This window comes from Chironomus tepperi, unplaced genomic scaffold (genome assembly GCF_022539635.2).
Source record: "Chironomus tepperi strain 1889 unplaced genomic scaffold, CSIRO-AGI_Ctep_v1 contig_445, whole genome shotgun sequence".
NCBI classification, from domain to species: Eukaryota; Metazoa; Arthropoda; class Insecta; order Diptera; family Chironomidae; genus Chironomus; species Chironomus tepperi.
The window spans coordinates 5,302,249-5,323,468 of NW_027226567.1; the positions used below are offsets into that span (position 1 = coordinate 5,302,249).

Here is a 21,220-nt window from a genome sequence, read left to right on the forward strand (position 1 = left end):
CAACTATTCCTATAGATTTAAATAATATTAACCTTACTAATCACCTGCTCTACATTTCATTCTTATTATTTGAAATAAATTTTTCATTCTCATTTGGATTTTTTTATATAATTTTTTCTAGTTTTCTGCTTAGTTGTCCTTGTGGGGAATTTTTGGGAGATTTTCATGCTTATTATGCTGGTTTTGTAGTTGTTTGTAAAGTTATTTATGTCAGTTTTTGTAAATTTGGTACTTTGGCAATCAAAGTTTCTTTTGATAGGTTACAGGTTCGAATCCTAATATGGGAATAGTTCTTGTATTTTACTTAATATTCTTGCAATTGTTCCTGACTACCAAAATCAAAAGAGTTCTAGACACCGAGATCAAGGGTTCCCATTGTAGATCTCTAGATGAGACTTGTAGAGACCTAGACACTTTTAGAATTCCCTTGTAGTATCGATCTTGGTCCAGGACTCGGTCTTGAAAATTCGTCAAAATCGAGCCATCGGGAAACTCTTAAATTGGAGCTATAAACGATATTTGTATGGTAAATTTATAGATTTTCTGAACAAATCACAAATGGAACAAGATTTGAGTATGGACAGCTTCTTGTTGACTTAGAGCTAGGGTTCGACAATTGCATTCAAGTATTAATATGCTTATATTTCTTGTGTATCCAAGCAATTGTATACAATTCTTACTAGAGGTATGAACATACTTCCGAGTAACTGTCAAACCTTTCTTGGAGCCAATTGTATCCCCAATTTGGCAGTCTAACAATCAATGCCGTATTTTTAGTTCCATTCAGGAGTTTCATAGATCGTCCTGAAGCAGTGAGGCAGAAATTCATTGATTTTGACCAAAAAAATCCGTTTTAAGGTATTCTTTCGAATTAAGCAAGAAAATGACCGCGATTTAGGGGATGAGGGATGGTAGGTTGGGTTCTTGTTACTTAAGTGGACAGTCCCTAATTAATATGCTTGCATCCGCCAAATAAATTCAATTTTCCAACAATAATATCAACAAAAAAGCCAAAAACCTTGTAAAAATTCAGCCCAAAATTCCACACAAGGACAACTATTTCCTCATTTACTATTTTCACTCTCTATATAATTCATTTTCTAGCTTTTGATTACGTAAATCCTGTTTGTTATTTAATCGATCGACAATAAAATTAAGGAAGAACATTTTTCGCTATTAATACACGACACTTTTTTTTGTTCAAATTTTTATTCCTTTTTTTTGTATGTATAAGTGAGTCTGTGCCATGTGTACTTGACATTTATTTGAAAACGCTATTTTATAATGTTTTAGTACTCAAATAAATTTCAAATGTCACATTGTTATGCACATTTCACGGAGGCCGCCACGCACGCATACACACGAAAAAAAAGCAGCATGACTTGATGTGGAAATTGACATTATGAATTATGATTTTTTTTTTATGATTAATTATTTTAAATTTGATGATGAAATTAATGAAGACTGAGACTTTATTTCAATTCTCATTTGTCAAGATTAAAATGCAGTAATTTTTAAAACTTTTCTCCATTTTTTGTTCTCATTGCATTATTTACACGTATTTTTTTTTTTTTTAATTTATTTTGATTAAAACTTTTTTTTTTCAACGGTATAATTATTAAATATAGTCTAACAAGGCAAATTGATTGATAAATTTCCTCTTTTTTTCCTCATTATTATTAATTTATTTATTTTTAAATAGATTTTTTAATTTTACATTTAGAAGCATTTTCAATTTCTTGTTTTTCATTTTTTTTTTAATTCATTCAATTTTTTTATGTGTATAGCTTTCCTTATTAATTGCATGATTAATGCGAAAAATAATGTTTTTTTCATTTTTAAATTTGTTTATTTTTTTGTTTTTTAATGACAAGATTGCAGCTCTTCCGTACTACGAAAAATTTTTGAACATACTTTTGATTTCTGATAAGTTAAAAATAGTTTTTTTTTTGTGAGTTGTGAACACGTTGTTGAGAAATTTTTGAAATTTTTAAAATTTAACGGTTAATTGAAATTTAAAAGAATTTTTAATTTGAAAAAAAGGATTCAAATTTAAAAAATACGACGCGAAAATTGATGCGAAGTTTAAAATGTGAGAAACTAATTTAAAATTTATTAAAGAGGCAAAAAAATTAACAAATATTGACGCGAAATTTAAAAATAATGATGCAAAATTTGATGCAAAAGTTGAAAAATCCGAAAAAATTAAACTTTAAATTGAAGCATTTGACGTAAAAATTTAAAAAAAAAATTCAAAAGCTTTCGCGAAAATTAAATAATATGATGCGAAAGTTGATGCAAAGTCAAAAAGGACTAGGAAACGAATTCAAAATTGACTTTGCGTCACATAATTTAAAAAAAGATTCAAAATTTGAATTTTTTTAAAGAGATGCGAAAATTGATCCAAATTTTAGAAATCCGAGAAAAGTTTTACAAAAAATACACAAAAATATAACTCAATATTAATAAAAAGATGCGAAAAATGAAGCAAATCTTAATTTAAAATTTTTCAAATAAAATTTAATTTGAATTGAAATTTAACTTTTTTTTCACAAATTTGAAATTCGATGCTGCAAATTCAATTCAATTCAATTCCTGAAATTTAACATTTTGTCTCCAGTTTCAGGTAGCTTTATTGCAATAAAAATTCAAAAATTCCAAAATAGATGCGTAAAAATGGAAGCAAAAAACTTCAAACAAAAATAGTCCATTTTAAATTTGAAAAGTTTGTTAGAAAAATGTTTTTGTGTTATTAGAAGCTCAACTTAACATCTGTACCACATAAAATTCCCTTTTTTCTTCGTTTTTGTATCGTTTTTCATTCCTTTTTTGTATTTAATAATAATATTTTTTTATTATATTTTTTTTTCACAACCATTTTAACAATTTTTTTTTTATTATTATTTACTTTTTTTTGTAATCAGCAATAAAGAGTTTATTTGTCTGAAAAATCTTTGAAAAATTGGAAGCAGCTAAAAATTGCGATGTATCAAATGAGAGAGGAAAACTTTATATTTATTATTATTATTATTTTTTTTTAAATTTTCTCCATAAAGTTTAACAAGGAAAAAAACTTAAACATTTTCCCTTCCCTGTTTATCATTATCGTTTTTTTTTTAATTAATTAATTATTTTTTTCTTTAACTAATTAACATTTATTAACGGCAAAACTTTAATTTAATGCACAACCGCAAAGATTGTTAATTGAATTCATTTTTTTTTTTTTAATTTATGAATTTTTTTATTATTTTTTTATTTACTTTTTAATTTGAAAACTGTCAACAATTTTTGAATGGATCTGATGACTTTTGAGGATGAGATTTTTTTTATAGTTTTTTTGTATCTTTTTATGTCATCAGACTCGTCTGACACACAAAAATTGTCAGCAATTTGTCGGGTTTTAAATTTGTTTTTTTTTTTTGTTTCAGCCTTTTTTCCATTTTAATGTCCATTTTTTTGTTAGTCTAATAAAAAAAACTGAGAAAAGAGATTTAATTTGTACTTTTGGGGAAGATTTTTAGGAGCTTTTTTTCGATGTTGATTTATATAATTGGCTAGCTTATTTATGAGATAGGGTTGAAATCACAATGGATTAAGGATATTAATATTTTTAGAAATATATTAGAGAATATCCCGAGCTGCACAATGTAGTTGCTAGGATGCTAGGATGCCACATAGTTATGTTGACCGCAAGAATTGAAAGTGACCAGACAGTAACATGATGACTATTTTTCAACCAATTTTAATGGCCACAAATGAAATTTGCTACATTTAGCTAATCGAGTCCAACAAATCCAAATATAAGAGACCATAATTTCAAATATTTTGATTCACTGAAGCTAGCTCTTAGTATTTAGTGATACTTGGGTGACACAAAAGGACGAAATTGTGGTTAAAGGACAGCATTAGACCAACCTAGTATCACTTTGATCCATCAAAATAGACTTGAAACTGATCTGACTCTGGCTTGTCGCTGAATTTGGACTTGTTGCTGGATTTGTTTCAATTTCTTGTGCTTTTTGGAACAGGATTTTATCCTTTAAAAACGGACAGGGAGCACAAAATTAATATGTATGGTCAAAATCGGAAAGGAAATTGGTAGATCGGTCTCCTGTGGTCGGGCCGGATGATCGACTCCTGTGGTCGTTCATGGATTACATTTGATCTGTACGACCTGAGTAAGTAAGTAAGTAAGTAAGTAAGTAAGTAAGTAAGTAAGTAAGTAAGTAAGTATGGTCAAAATCGCAACTTTACAAAATTCACAAAATTTGTCATATTAGGTTAGGATCGAACTTGAACTTCCATATGATTTATGATCTCTTAGGACCGCTTAGGATACTAATGAGGCTAAGTCATTAAATTGGCCATTTGCTCAACACATACAAAACCAGCTCATTTAAAAGCACCTCCAAAATCCCCCACAAAAGCACAAACTTCACCTCTTCTTACTTCTTGATTTTACTGAAGCTAATTAAATTACAAATGAAAATATTTTTTCAACTTGTTTTTTTTCTTTGTTTTTATATTCCTTAATTGGTTTAACATTCACACAAAATACGACACTTGTTTTTTTGTTTTTTTCCTATTTTTAATAATATAAAAAATTTTGATTATTTTGTACATTTAAATATTTTCATATTTTTTTCTTCCTTTTTTTGTCTTAATTTTTATTTTAGTTGCCATATATTAAATTTTTAATTTTCTCATTATAGCTCGCAAAAGTGTGGGTAAGAAGGGAAAAAAGTATGGGAAATATTTTGGAACTCTATTATTAGACAGCACTGAGAGTGAATAATTAAGAATAGTGAAAAATCTTCATTTAAGCTTGTTTAAGCTCTGCTGCTTTTGTGGACATAAAAATTAACTATGTAGATGGAATTTTTTTCAATTAATCATCGTTAAGTGAGAGTCACATGTGAGGGTGATGTATGTTGAGCGGATGGGGTGTACAATTGCATTTGGTATAAAGTGACGGATCTAGGACGTAAGTGCTTGTTTGTTCTGTTGTATTTGTGAATTTTAAAAATTATTTCTTAATTTATTTAAGACAAAAAAAAAAAATGAAATTTTCATTGAAAAATAACGGTAAAAATAAATTTGAAAAATAACGTCACTCAATTGGCATTGACATATATTGACTTATGATCAAGTTGCAGTACTTAAGACCAAGAAGCACCCAATTAGCAAATTTGATCATTTTCTCTAAATGGCTGACATTTAGCTCTTAGTTTACTGCTCTCTCGGTGCCACGGTGACTCGATCGACACAAATGAAGGAAGCTTCGCTTTCTTTTTTTACTAATACTGAATGGAAGCTGCCTCTGTTAGACAGCCATATGGATGCCATTTAACTTCCACATGGAAGCTGCTTAAATTTGGTTTTAGTAAAAGAGATGCGTGACGGAGCCTTAAGTGTTCCATGATGGAGCCTTAATAGCTCCATGACGGAGCCTTAAGAGGTTCATGACGGAGCCTTAAGAGCTCCGTGCCGAAGTCTTTTTCATCTGTGCTACTCGGGTGATAACATTTCAATGTTGGCTAATCGGCTTATTTTGTCAAATTAAACAATAATTGGAAATAATAACAAAATAACCAACATGATTACCATCATCATGTCAAAACCTTTTTAAAAAGCACTCAATTTTTATGTTATACAACAATTCCAAATCTATGTAATTTCCATAATAACACAAAATGTACAAAACACATTAACTCCATCAAATTAGCCCCTCAAAATGACCAGGAATCAGTTAATTACAAAAAGTCAGGAAGTCAATTCCCGACTGGAAAATAAAACAAAAAGTCACTTAATTATCACATAATATAAAGTTATGACATTTCTCATTACCAATTCCAATTGTACATTAATCCATCGCTTAAAATAACCAACATTTGAAAGTATTCACACCCAAAAAAAGTTTATTAATAGCATTAAGCATAAGAATAAGTTATCTTGAGGAAAGTTTTCCTCATAAAAAATTATTTCCTTTCGTGGAAATGGAAAATAGCAAACTCATTGCTGCCTAATAAGGTTCCATGCCGTTGCTTTAGATTTTCTTCTTTTTTATACAAATTTTGTTAGTTCGATTTTTTTGTGTGACTGAATTTTTTTTTTTGGGCTTTTTTTGTTAGAGATTTTCACCAACATTTTTATGGCTTTTATTGGTGAAAATTAAAATTGAGTTCTTTGGATATTGATGCATGATATTTGGAGTTTTTTTAAGGATTGCTGCAAGATTTAGCCTATAAATTGTCAAAATTTAACAACTTTATCGACTTTTAAAGTTCTATTGATCCCGAAAAGCACGAATAAGTTACTCGATCCAAAATCTGGTACTTAGCCGACATGACACTGACATAATGACAGATACGGCTTATTCCAGCTAGACTTACGCCTGTCTGGAACTGGATTGTTGGTGGATTAATCAAATTGTGCTATTCGTGGATGTTATTCTGGTCAAATACTGACTATATCTTAAGAATTTAACCATAGAGGCTTGAATTTGACATTTGACAATGTGTAGTCATCCTTAAGTGTTATCTAAGAGAGCTAGTTTAGATGTATATTGTATAGTATGTCCAGCAAAGCAAGTTAAATTGTAAGATTGAGCTTTAAAACATATCTCAAACTCAAAAAAGGGCCATCAAAGCACCTTAATGACTTGTCGTTATTCAGGCAATGTAGCAACACCCTAGTGACCTCATGATGCTGCCCGGGGTAAAATTATATTCAATTTTCATTCGACCATACTTCTAAATTTGTGTACAGTCAAAATTCTCATCAATAGATCCATTTGATGTGACAATAACTCTCCAAAATGTGTTAAAGCACACAACAGCACTTAAAATCCTCAATAAAAACTCATCCAATTTCACTTAATAAACAAAATCGCTAGCAATCAACAGCAATTTTGTCACTCGAGCCTATACAAACTAAATTTGTCTCTTATTTGACTTCATTTGCATTTAAAAACATGAAATGTATACACAACTGATTCCAAAGCACATGCATCAAAATCCAAGGATTCAATAATTTTAGTTTCGAGCACAAAAAAACATGTGGACGCGATAGATATTTTTAGTATTTAACATTTCTCACTTTTTGAAATATTTACAAAAACTTTTTTTGTTTTTTTCTCTCGATTTTCATTTTTATTTTTTTGTTGTCATTGTCGTGTTATTTTTTTTTAAATTTTGTAAGAAAAGGTGATGGGAATATGTCGACTAAAATGTTTTTTTTTTTTCATCTAGGTATGTTGATTTTTCCGATAAATGTGATATGTATGAAATTGTGAGGAATGAAAAAAAAAGATGGGAAAAAATATGTGAAAAATTATGAGAATATTTTTTTAGGGTTGAGGGAGGTGTTGGTGTAGTAGATTGGGATGTCCTGTTGCTTGATTTTTTGTTATTTGCTGAGAACTGTTCTCGTTGTCGTAAAGGGAACGTAGCCAAAAATTTTTAGAAAGTTTTTCGAATAAAACACAAAAGTTTAGGAAATAAAGTTGGATTTGTTTCTCGAAAAAAGCTAGGATATTAAGGAATTGCATCCAAAAAGATTGTAGGTTCTCAATCTCGATCTTCATCTCCTGAATATGCATCTGTTATAAAGACTCATCGAGTAAAGTTGGATATTTATTAAGATCAGGATTAGGGCAGTGTTACTCAAGCAATTTCCTCGACATAATAGCTCTAACAGGCAAAGATAATGCTACGAAGAGCTTACTATCCTTAAATATACTAGTTAAGCATGCACACGAGCATGCAATAATCTTATTATCTTCTTCAGAACATGCCCTTTGACTGCTAGAGTATTTTACCATGAAAGGTTTGTCAAAATACAAAATTTTGAAAGTTTATGAACAAAAACCGTTAGAATTAGTCTTTAGCTTATCTTAAACTAGTTATAACGTATTTTTCTGAACAGCTGTAAATATTGAGAATCAATCTGCAAGGATATGCGTGACATAAATGAAAAATGTTTCGCCTAGGATTCTTAACCTAATACTTTCAGCAATATAAAATGAAAGCGGCCCCCATAGAGAAGCCAAATGGAGCGTAAATGCCACAGAATTAGGATTTTTTAGTCTTGGCACGACCCTAATCCAGTTCAAATACCTTGAACACTACTATCTCGAGTGGACTGTCATCTAGAATTTGATTTGCATTTTCACTGTTCATTAAAGGTAAACATAACGCTGAAATATGATATACTAGATATCTTTTGATTGATCATGACGACGGGAACCAACAAAAAATCAAGAGACAGGTTTATAGCTCATCAATCAACTAAACAATCAATTTAAGTTGTTTAAATAGTTCAAGGATCTCACATCATCCTAACGAAACCTACTAACTTCAATCTTCTCCACCAAGATCCTCCCTCATAAGGTTTAATTTTTAATTTAATATAATGAAAAAATTTAGTACTCTACTCAAAATTTTTTGTTGTTTTTCGTCTGTATTTGTGTCTGAATTTGTTTTGATTTTTGCCTATTAATCTCCACAATAATGGATTCTGAATGGTTCGCATTGTTGATGAATTTTTTGATCATTATTTGTGTATGATGTTGTGATGATGATAATGAAGCCAAAAAGAATTGTCATTTTTGTGTGCATGTATAACTTTTTTTGTCTATCATTTTATATTCGCAATAAATCAACAGGAGTTACGATCGGTTCTCACCCTTCACTTATGTATGTATATAAATTCAATAAATTACAATTCAATCCATGATTATTGACTTTGGTTGATTTTTGTCATGGAAGAAGTATTTGATAAATTTGATAGGCCTGTAAAAAGTGATTGATAATCGATGTAACTATATATATATAATATACTTTTAAATGATGAATGATAGGCATACTTATAGCAAATATATTATCATTATTATTATTATTTTAATAGTAAGTCATATCATAGAATAAATCGTTGATTCTTTTTTGATTGTAGATGAAGGAAAAAAGTTACAAATGCAATTTATAATTAGTGATTTTTAGAAGCACTTTTTCATTTTTTTTTTTTTTACTTACTTAATTTATTGTTAATTCGTTTTAAAGAAAATTCAGTGATCGTGTCTGTGTCTTTATGTGAATGTTGTGTCATAACTTTATAACTTTATTTGTTAGAAATCGCACATTTGCTCATACGAAAATTGCCATTTTTTTATATTCATAAAATTAAGCAATAATTTAATTAAAATTTGCATAGGAAGCAACCAACCTTAATAGAAGAGAAGTTAGTCAGTCGATATTGCTAATAAAATTTAGCCTTTTGGAATCGACTTTAATAAAAATTATTCACACAAATTAAACGTACATTTAGATATAAACCAAAAATAAAGAGAGACTTACTTAACATCTTGTACGTAACTCCAACATAATTGTCATAATTTATTGTACCTAAAATCACACTTATCAAAAATTTTTGTATACTTTATCTAGTTTTGCACGAAAATAACGTACGTAATCAAACAAATAAAGCGAAAAATTAAGCAAATTTTTCTTCCACTGAACACAATAAGCTCGTGTATATGCCATATGGTTCATGCTATGGCGCCTGAAATATGAGTTTTTGAGGCAAAAATAAAGTGTCTGAATGAATGACTTTTTTGTGGAAATTGTCTTGAAATTTTTTTGTTTTGGTTATTTTTGTTTGGACTAGTTGAGATAACATAAGCTTTGATGATAACTTTAATGCTTATTAGTCCTTAACATGTTTTTGAGTGGGTAGACTAATAAAGTATATCTTTTGTTGCATTGATCATAGTTCATGTAATTACATAAACGATCAGCAAAGCATATTTATTAGGATAACGCTACATTTCCGTATGGACTACAGGAAGACGTCAAAGTGTCCTGACGGCACCATGACAGTTGTTTTCGAGTCATTTTTATTACCATATTTGCCGTATCATGCCATTCGAGTTAGAAACTAATCTACGATAGGACCGATAATAAGCTGAATCTATATAGGCATTACTCATTGTGTTTAAATGAGTAATTCTTACTGCAAACTGTAGAAGGAAGCGAAAAGCTGCAGTAGCGAAGTGGTTAGTGTGTCGAGCTATAAAAAGCGTTTAAAAACCAAACGACTTGGGTTCGGTTTCAAGTTCGATGGAAAGTCTAGACGGATTCGGGTGCTTTTTCGCTGTCAAATCGATGTCAACTCGATTGGTGTTTTAACGACTCACAAATTGTGGCTAGATACAATGCATTGGTAACAGACTGGGCTATGAAATTTCCATGGAAACTCAGCATTGAAATTAAGGGACTATGTAGCCTAGGCATCTATAGCCTAATTATTTCTTTTAGTATCGATTATGGAAACATGGTTAGCGAGGGTAGAATAGTATTTTCAGAGAATTATGCGTAAGCTCTAATAAGTTAGTAAGCTCTAAATAATGTATTAGATTCAAATTTCAAATATATTATACTTCACCGAAAATCTAGTAACTCTTAAGCATAATTTTAGAATGCTATCTGCTGAAGTATACCTAGAAGAGGGCATCAAGGTAAGGACACTCTGGAAAGTATACTGGAAAGTATACGTTAAGTGAACTTAAAAAAAGGAAACCAAACCCATCATGCCATTAAAGTATTTATCAAGTTTGGACCCCAAGAAATCAAAGCTAAATGTTAGCAGGAAGCAAATTAAATCCCTAAAAACTTTCAAGACATTCCCAAAAAAAAAAAAATCCATCAGACACTCCTTAAAGACAATAAATATATTAACAGTGCTAGTAAATTTTAATGTGAATTTTTTAATAATCAGCTGTAAAAATAAGGCATTGATTACGTACGAATTTCCCCCAAACCTACATCAAGGAACTAATGAGATTATATACAATAGAACCTATTAAAAAAATTTCGAAATTCGTATGAACATACGTGCTTAAAATTTATTGCTACATAATATGTGTATCTGTAAGTGTATAAGTAACAAGTTAAATAATTTTTAGTCATTATTCTCATTTTTTTTTTTGCATTTTAAAGCATTTAAAATTAAACAACAAATTCCATTTTTTTCAATTTCTAAAGTTTTTTTTTTTTCTATCACTTCCCGACACTCGCGCTACTGTAATTATTACTTCCTATTATTATTAAATTATTAATAGTATTATTACACTCTAATCGTCTTTACATTGTTTTGTTTCCTAAATTACTCTATTTCCACTTTTACTACTTTACTTCCTCGATTTATTATTTTTTTTTTGAACGACTCTAACTATACATTTCCCTTTATTATTTGCTATTTTTTTGCACACACACACATTTGTGTGTGTGTGTGTCTGCGTGTTAATCTCATATTAATGACAATAATCTAGCGTCAGCATAAAATTTTCCACTTCTTATCTGTTTTTACTTCTTCTTCATCGCGTTCATTTTACGTTCACAACATAAATATATAAATGGAACAGAAAAAACAACATCGAGTAAAAATAAAATATATATGGAGGAAAAAGAGACACGGAAATGTGAACGAACAGAAAATGTGTGTGTCAAATTAAACAGTTAAGCATAAAAAGGAACAAAAATTATTATTATTATTTTTATATTATTATTTATATGCGATTTCATTATCGTTATTACTCTGTTGGAACATGATCTTCATTCGGTCCATCAACATCGGAATCTAGACTAAGACAATCACGGTAATAATGCTCCATTGAACGGTAAACGTGTTCCTGTACGCCTCTTAAATCATGTCCTTCGTCAGCGTAAGACTGTGGATTGTGGAATGAGAAATAAAACAAATAAATGAATTGAGACATGAGGGATAGAAATTAGTGTGCTAAAAAGTCAATTGTCGTAGATTTGGGTAGATGAATAGATTTTCAGGGTTGAGAGATGGTAATGGAGATGCTCAATATTCTTCAATATGTGCTATAGCTTGTAAATTAGTAGTACAATCAAATGCGAGATTAATATTGATGGGTTAGTGGCTAATATACTGGAACAATTGTTGACATTTTCGATTTTTACAAGATATGGGTTCGAAACCTACTCATATCAAATCCTGATGAACATCTTAAAAAATAAGAGTTTGTAAGATTCAAGGCTTAAGTGCCAACAGACCAATTTAGGTTAATATTAGATAGAACAAGTTAGACATTACCAAGATCAGGCAATGATCAGCGAAGACTAGTCTAAGATATTAAGGATAAAGTAAGTGAATGTCTTCGATATCCAAATCTCCAAATATATAGTCTCCTAGTTCAATGGTGAACAGAAGTGAGGCAAAGAGTAATTTTTAAGTTGAAATTTAATTGTTCGTCCAATTTCGGTCTTTGTCCTACAAGCTTTATCGTAGACCAGTTGAAAATGTTCTCCATCACTAAAGTGTGTCACATAACACTAACTGTCAATCTCCAGATTTTAATGTATGATCCTTAATCATTACTAAGCGTCTAACACAGTAGTGGACAATCTCCCGATCGTCCCTCTTTCGGAAGTTGGCAGTCACTTGGCTCTAAGTATACTTCCACCTCGTCGCCGTGGTGGCAACACTTCAAAGAGTGCCGAACGGGTCTGTCGGTCGTAGCACACTAGTGTACGGCTTCAGTCGAAGCTTTCTATCAAGATGTGTCCCAAAACATAAAAACTTGCCCACTAATGATCTACATCAACAAAACCATCTCACCAACCCTGCATGAAATTCCATCCTCCAATTCCAAAAAGTCAATAATTCAAAACAAGCTTTTCAATTGATGCAGAAAACATTAACATGACATAGATTAAAATAAACAAGTCACACTTACCGTATATCGGAATATTTTACCGGCAGATGTTAAGGCTTTTGCTAATTGTACACTATGATGATAAGGTGTTGTCGCATCAGCAAGTCCATGTATAAGGAAGTACGAATCACTTGGAATATTTCTAACTCTTTGCGTCGCATCTGCCTCAACATAGGCTTTATAATTTTCATTTGGCAATCCCATTATACGTTCCGTAAATGCTGAATCTATAGAAATAGAATAAAAAAAAGAGAATGTTTTACAAAAGGATCTCATCCAATATATATATATCTATAGATGTAGACATATAGAGACGACAGAAAAGCAGGCGGATAAGAATGGGAGGAGTATAAGTATGTATGTTGAGTTCATTAAATTAAAATGTTATCATAGTCATGTTCAACATCATGTTTTCATTCATTCTTCTTTTTATGTCACATCCTTACTCATTCACACATTTTGTGCCTCAACGTCTTGGGTTTGTACACACATACACGAATTTGTGGATATTCATCACACATCATATTAAAAAAATATATAATAAAAAAATTCAACTTACTATAGTATATCCAATCACTTATCGGTGACACAGCAGTTCCGCACTTGAATACTTTTTTGTTGGATCCGAGTATCATTGTTGTCACATAACCTCCAAAACCCCATCCCCATACACCAACTCTCGATTTATCCAGATATTTCATATTGTTCAACAGGTGCCTATGCATCGAATAGTGATGATGACAGAATGAATATTATGAAAAAAAAAGAGAATTATACATTATTATTATGTTCATATATGGAAGGAGATGTGAAATGAGCAAGAATAATTTAAGCTTTTTTTTTTTTCATGCCGCACTTCCACAACTTTTTTTCCGACCAACAACACTCTTTTGATGAGCGTAATAAATGTAAGTAGCTCATACATGCTAAATATTTTGTCAGATTTTTTCTTTTTTTGGGTATTCTTCCTGGAGGAAGTGAGATATTATCTTAATTGTGTCTGGTTGGTTTACTTATCATGTAGACTGAGCGTTGAGAAATTGTTTGGTGATTGCATGTGATGGGTAATGTGTTGCTTATGTACTGATTAGGTTGTGATATTTATTTGGAATTTTAACTGCATACTTATCGTGGAAGTGCTAACTTGTTGATCATTGTCGATTTATAAGGCAAATTTGGAATCAGATTAGAATCAAGACACAAAGAAAAGGACTCATATGGTAGAGTAAAATAATAGTACGCAATTTGGAGGCTTATAACCTGAAGGACATAGCTTGTTCTATAGGATACCCCTAGATCGCGTCGCCGTATCAACAAAAAGACGTGAAGTTGCCACAACGGCATCATTACATCTGTTTTAGATCCATTTTTATGACAAAAAATGCGGTTCGGGGACATGTAGACCAAAACGATTTAAAATGCAAAGCATGACTCAGTAACTGTATTCCGACTTTTTAAATGGCAAGAGATCGCGCGGTATGCCAAAGAACTCATGGGAAGAAGCTGTCCATAGAAATAGTGTTACACTTAGAATTGGTAATTGACAAGCAGTAGCCAGTGATGGAGCCAGCTTCAGAAGCCGACTGAGGGAGGCCCTGGACCACACTTGATCTGTACGGCCAGCGAAGTAAATAAGTAAGACTCAGTATCTGAAGAACTCAGTTAAGGTCGTGGATCAAATCAAAATATTCAAGATGATCAAAAAGAGTGGATGAATAATCAGTTCTGTTCCTGATCCAAAAGATTGAAGATCACATGTGGAACTACCATCTACCCTCCTAACAGAAAGCAAGTTAAATTCTCATCCGAAAGAACTGATTCTCACTTCACAAAGAGTGCAATTGTTGCACATTATTCACCACATTTTGAAAATAAACCACAATTTCAATTGAATCAACAGTTATTCAATAAATTTACATCCTCGCTCAACAACCTGTACCAACAAGTCTGACAAAATTACTCCAAGAGTCGAGAAAAAAAGCAGCAATAAGCACAACACAATGTAAAATTGGTCGGAAATAATCGCTTGGAAAGATAAGTTTTTTAGAATATTTATATTGAGGAACAGAGAGAGAGGAGCTGTTTTTTTGTGTGCAATATGCTCTCGTTCCTACCCACCATCTAAATATGACCAATTATGAGAATGGAAAGAGAGCGCAAACCGAAAAAAGTACATTTGTGAATGTTAAGGTCATTAAAAATTCAACAATGCTTTTAGCATAGCATAATCACAGGAAAATTTAATCAAATGGCAATGATATAATTATGAATATTTGATGAAGCATGCTGTACGAAATGTACTACGTGTGTATAATAAGTGTGTACACACAGTCTGTTGGGAGTGGATGACAACGCGTAAATAATCAACATATTATGCTTGTGCACTGTCTCGTCTCGCACCACCATCATGTGGAGAATATTTTTTGATGATTTAATAACACCGCATTGCATGTGCCTTATAACTTTTGATTCTCGATAAAGTCTTCTTTACGCTACTTTTGTTTTGGAACATTTGCTTCTTTTATCATACATTAACTGTTTAATGCTTCAGAAATATGAATGGAAGTGGAAAGTTTTGTCTGTTGTATGGAAGTGGATGAGTGATGTTCTTGTGAAATGTGGAAAGTTTTTTCATGCAATTAGTTTGATTTCCTTTTGTCATTTTTTATTATCTAGTTCTGTTGATGATTTATTGGAAGGTTGATTTTTGGTGGGTTTATAGATTGAATTTTTAGTATTTTGTAGATTGACGGATAGATTGTGATTTAGTGCTTTGTGTTTGATTGTATAATGATTGATTTTGGAATGGCCTGTGGGAATGGCTTGCTGGATTCCTGAAATGGCTTGTTAATGGCCTATCAATGCTTTATCATTGGTGGTGCAGTAGTAAGAATCTATACTTCATATATGTCACTTTGTCATTTAGTCGAGTATCCCCTGATAGCTCTGCAGTGGAAGCATGCAACCATAGATCGTAAGTCGTGGGTTCGAGTCCTACTCGGGATCAGTTATTCAGAATCATCCGAATATATTCATATGATATTCAAAAATGCCCTCAGCGACTGTTGTCACTTTGCCATATAGTCGAGTATCTCCCGATAGCTCTGCGGTAGGAGCATGTTACCCTAAATCGTAAGACATGGGTTCGAGTCTTAATCAGGATCAGTTATTTCGAATTATCCAAATATTCATCTGATCCTCAAAAATGCTCTCAACAGCGGCTGTTATACAGTCTCTGTTTCGATCAACAATAGACAGCAATCTTCCAAAAGATCAGTTCTACACCCTTGACTGCTCTATCAAAATAACAAATCTAATTCCTCCATGTCCATTTTTCCATCACATAAAGCAACCGCGCAATAATAAAAGATTAAAAACTGAATGCTCAACTATCATAAAAAAGCTGTAATCAAATTAAATTTTCATAGATGGATATTCTGACAAAAAATTTGCATGATAAATCAAATGTCCGCAGTGTAATTCAGCCTAACCAAAATTTACTGTCTAAAACTAACGAATAAAAAGATAAACGGTCATTATCATCACGCAAAATTGTGCAATAAAAGTGAATGGATTTTTGAATTATATTCTATAGACAATAGAGGAATTAGTTTGATAATTTTGGTAAAAGATGTGTATTTAGCTCTGATTGACTGAGTTAATTTGGTATTGTTTTGTGGGAGAATTATGGGTAATTAAATTGGAGTAAATGGCGCTTATATTTAGAAAATAGGAATTTCCGTGTTCAAATGGATATTTTGAGTCTTTTTGTGAAAATGTTTAATTTGTAGTTTTGGGAAGTGGGATTTTAAATTGGATTAAATTGTTACAGGAGGGAATGTACTTGGAATGGACGAGAATATATGATTTTTGGGGGGTTAAATGCAGTTAAATTGTGACGTCTTTCCAAAATATTTTACCGCTAATCCCACTTTCTAATAGAGCATCTCTAGGGGACTGCTGTCATCACATAAGCAATACGATGTTAAGTTGCTTTGACGGCATTGTGACAGCAGATTTCTGTACATTTTTACTTCCGAAAATGCGTGGTTCACCGAATTTTGTCACTTGAGAATCTGTCCAGACCGAGACTTTGGGAAACCCCAATTAGTGGGAAACCCCACTATCCAAATTGGCTCCCTGGACGCACAGTTTGCACAATTATATTATATGTCATGTGCATCATGGTGTAAAGGTTACGTTAGCTTAGTCCTGTAGCCCTTCAAGCCACAGTCTATCACTACCAATTCATTCCTCTAAATCATTTCCCTAAAAACCCGAAAATTCATTCCTCTAAATCATTTCCCAACCCCTTTCCAACCCCCCCTCACCAATTTGCTATACATCACTCTCTTAAAATAATCCTTCAAACAAAGAAAATAAAACAACTTTTCATCCACAGATCATAATCTGAATAAATTAAGCATAAGATGAGAGTTGATCTGTTGAAAAAAAAGTTTCAAAAAGAAAATCGCTTGGAAAATGTTCCGAAGAAGAAAACTTTTGCCGTAAAAAAATAACTAAATAATAACAGCACAATTCATTAAATCGGTCGTCATGCTTATTATTCATCCAATTAACTCACTTTGGCTATAAAAACCGTAAACATGAAAAAAAAAATATGAAAATTTTCTCCATTAATTTCTTCTTATTTTGGTCGTTGCATAATAGCATTTCATTAATTCCATAGCAAGTCATAATATGTTGATGATTAACAGTACTCATTATCATCATAAAGATTATAAGCAACTATTCTTATATTTTTGCGTTTTCTGTGTAATAATCATAAAATCAGGCGAAAAAAGATACGGAAACTTACTCATAAACTTAAATTGGCACTAATTTATTCTCCTACATCTATTTATCTGCTATCATTGCTCTATGTTTTTATCATATTAATCAAATTAAAGTGCTTTGACTCGACAGATCACGTATTTTTGCGTGAGAGCTATATGAGATGAATATCTCATTGCGTATGGTACATATGCAACATATGAAAAATCCTTATGTATCCCTTTCCTTTGAGGGGTCGATCGGAAGTGATGTAACACTCAAAACTCACAATTCTCCACTTGATGTACATCACAATTCACATAGAGACTCCAAAATAATCAAGAATCATCTCACATCCCCACCCAAGTTACATAACACCCGTACAATCCCCAAGAAACATTTAATCACAAAATAACATGAATACTCACTCTACAGCCGCAATCTGATCATCGACTTCAACACCGCCCAAGTGGCGAAATAGCTTCTTCTTGCCCTGACCTTTGGCGCCTCTCACATCCAGTCGTATATATACAATATCGTTGTGACTCGACATGTACGTTCCCCAATCGATTCGAAACTCATCAACTACGGCTGTCTCACCCGGTTTACCGTTACTGCAAATGAAAATGAACATTTTTTTGTGTATAAGTGTTGTCATAAAAGGAAAGAAGGCATGAAAGGAAAGAATATTGAGCTGTGTCTTGGAGAGGATGAAGATGAGTGCTTGCAACAATTTATTTGTGTATTTATTTATGTACATTGTGTACATATCTTTGGCACAAATATGTGCGGATGAATTTGGGGTTCTATAAAGTCGATAGTTTTATTATAGACTGGAAGTTCTGGATGCCCACTTGTTGAATGTTTTGGTTTATTTTAATATGATTGGTTGGATCTTTGATATTGTAATGTCCTGAGCATTTTAGATGATCCTTGTCAATTTAGAGTACGAAGTCTACTTGAACATTATATGAAGTCGAGTCTACTTTTCCATACAAAATCCAAATTGACTTCCAGCTCTTAATGTCATTACTGTCAATATTCTGGATTGATTAAAAGATTAATTTCTAGTGGGAATTGAACCCTTATCCTTACCAAATGAGAGAAATTTAGAGAATTCTGGTCTTATGCCTAGCTTCTCGGCCACAACAGCCTTAATATCTTAATAATTTTATTTAGTTAAATCCAAACTAGTTCTCAGAAATTCAATGACATCTCACTTATTTTTATACTCCAACTTCTTCATCCGAATAGTACAAAACGGCTAATTGATCAAAATACCGAATCCTGGCTGACGTGACTCTTAGGTTTTCCAAAGACTCAGTCTCAACAATTTCTCAATATCGAGACCGAGAATACCCAGGCGTGAGCCTTTATGTGACTCTGACTCTTGATGCCGGACTTGGTTTAAATCCGGCATCACTCTAAAGTTACTCTGGCCTGATTATGGATATTGCATCGATTAACCAACTTGTACTATCCGGGTCACATCCAAGTAACTTCCAAGCACACATCTCATCCCCTCCAAAAAACGTAACCTCTAGCTCCGAAGTAAATAAGTAAAGCTACTATAAGGAAATGAAATATTTTTCTACCACCATAAATTTTATTATACGGACGACAAAAGGCACGGATATACACATACCAAAAAGGAATGTAGAATAAAAAAAAAATATAAATTTTTTCACTTACACTTCGACAAGTACAGGAAATGCGGCATCTCTAAGCTCCTCACGCCAACTTGGTGGAAATAGCATTTGTACAGCAGCACGCGTGCCATGTGTTAATGAAATTTCAAATGAACGTTGTGACGGTAGTGCCAATGATTGAAGTTTCTCTTGAAATTGCTTTCGTGTATCATATAAGATTCTAACAAGTTTGTGTGATTTTGCTGAATGTACACCTGTGAATGAGAGACAGAAATAGATATGATTGAGTGAGTGAGATGGAGATATCCAAATGCAAATATTAAATGAAAAGGTAACTGAATAGGGGAGCAAAAAAAAAGATGTGTAAAGATTATGATAAGCACAGCTCATCAATCACACCAACACAGTGACTCTCTGCTCCCAGCAGGGAAAGGCAACCAAAAAAAAGAAGTTGTTGTCATTTCCAATGGAAATTTCCAACAGAGAACTTTTTTCCCGTCCGAGAGAGAAAAATAAAAAAAAAATTTTAGCACTGAAATAAAAAGAAGAAATTTTTTTTTCTCGCTGCTCACCGGCAAAAGGCAACGAAGGACCTCGACATTCAAGGATGTAGTAATCGACACCTGCATCCGTCGTTATGGAAGACTTTGGAGCAACGTACGCTTCGAAATGTGAGCAATTGCTATAATAATCTCGACTTCTCCATAATGTTTCACTTGATTCACAAGTTATGCATTGTGGCTCCGTCCTAGTTGTCGTCATATTGGCATGAAAAGAAGAAAAAGAAATCGAAAATAATTTAATTAGTAAGGTAATGTAAATGGATGTTATGTCAAATGTACTTTGAAGTGATTTTCAATAATAAGGGGTTGGGTTGGATATTACGTGATGGTATGGCTTCTTTTTGGATGAAGCAGGAGGTGAGCTTGAAGTTGACTTGAGTTTTATATTGAGTCAAGTCGATTTGTTCATGCAAAACCGACACAGAATCGACTTGCGCATGCAAAATCAACACAGAGTCAACATCGAGCTCTGGGCAAGAAACTGTCATATCCAGTAAACATATCCAGTAACAATAGCCATCTCATAACATCCAAACGAACCCCCAAGCATGGTTATAGATTTTTTGCAAGCTAGATTTACAGCACAAATTTATTTTCGCATGATTTCAAGCACAACTACAATGACGCACAGCTTTGTCTATCCAAATTGGATTACCAATGTCAATGATATGTCACATTTGAATCTAGTAATTAATTGAATTCAGACTATGAAGGCGATTGTTTAGCTTTAATGTCATAAATGGCAGCTATTCAATAAACAATATGAAAAAAAGTTTTTAAGCTCAAAATCAATACTGGATTTAAATTTCATTTTTATGCTGCACATTTTCATGAATATAAAAAAAGTTCTCAAATAATTTTTAAGCTCATAAATTCCACCAAAATTAATATAAATTTTATTTTGAACTATTTTAAATTTTTTATTGACGCATGCTGTTGAATGAATGAGCTTATTTGTTAATAATGCACTATATGTCATTTGATATTGATATTGAAGAGGCAATTGCTGGATTTATGGTGATGAAAATTTGATATACTGAAGAGAAAATTGCAAGTTTCAATTAAAATAGCAGATGATACATGAATATGGTGACAGCATTCATTATGAGGAATAATAAGGAGGTTCAGAATTGAATTAAGAGGCATGCACAATGCATTGACTTCCTCTTATACTTTAGTATAGTCTATGGCAAGATCAGGAAATTCTGGAATGTCTAGATTGCTACCCAAGCAGCATAATGCAGCAAACGGCATTTTTTACCATTTAATTGGACAAGATTCGAGCCGTCAAGATGCCAATGGGGTAACTTCGCATTTCACCATTGATCCTGTGGCGCAGCAATGACCTAGCGATTACATTGTGCTTTAAACTCCAGAATACATTCAAAATTATTGTCAAATGCTCTGTGAATCCTCTGGACGCACTAAAATCGGTTAATTGATCAAAAATACAGCTCCAACCCAGAGTAACTCTGACCATACAAAAGTCACACCGG

General features: G+C 32.2%; 1 protein-coding gene across 7 annotated transcripts in view; it reads right to left on the reverse strand.

Annotated features, from left to right (window-relative positions):
• Positions 1-8,429: 8,429 nt before the first annotated feature.
• The window catches only part of LOC139098344 (inactive dipeptidyl peptidase 10), a 122,101-nt gene continuing 109,310 nt past the window's right edge, over positions 8,430-21,220 (reverse strand). For 6 of the 7 annotated variants that reach the window (XM_070650507.1, XM_070650511.1, XM_070650506.1 and 3 more), the window contains 7 exons: positions 19,734-19,909; positions 19,205-19,415; positions 17,941-18,126; positions 13,299-13,456; positions 12,761-12,966; positions 11,592-11,725; positions 8,430-8,792 (listed from right to left, as the gene is read on the reverse strand). In XM_070650507.1, coding sequence (XP_070506608.1) covers positions 8,726-8,792; positions 11,592-11,725; positions 12,761-12,966; positions 13,299-13,456; positions 17,941-18,126; positions 19,205-19,415; positions 19,734-19,909 — 1,138 coding nt within the window. In that variant the 3' untranslated portion in view covers positions 8,430-8,725. Of the gene's footprint in view, positions 8,793-9,353; positions 9,402-11,591; positions 11,726-12,760; positions 12,967-13,298; positions 13,457-17,940; positions 18,127-19,204; positions 19,416-19,733; positions 19,910-21,220 lie in introns of all 7 variants that reach the window. The other variant, XM_070650512.1, reaches the window with a different exon arrangement.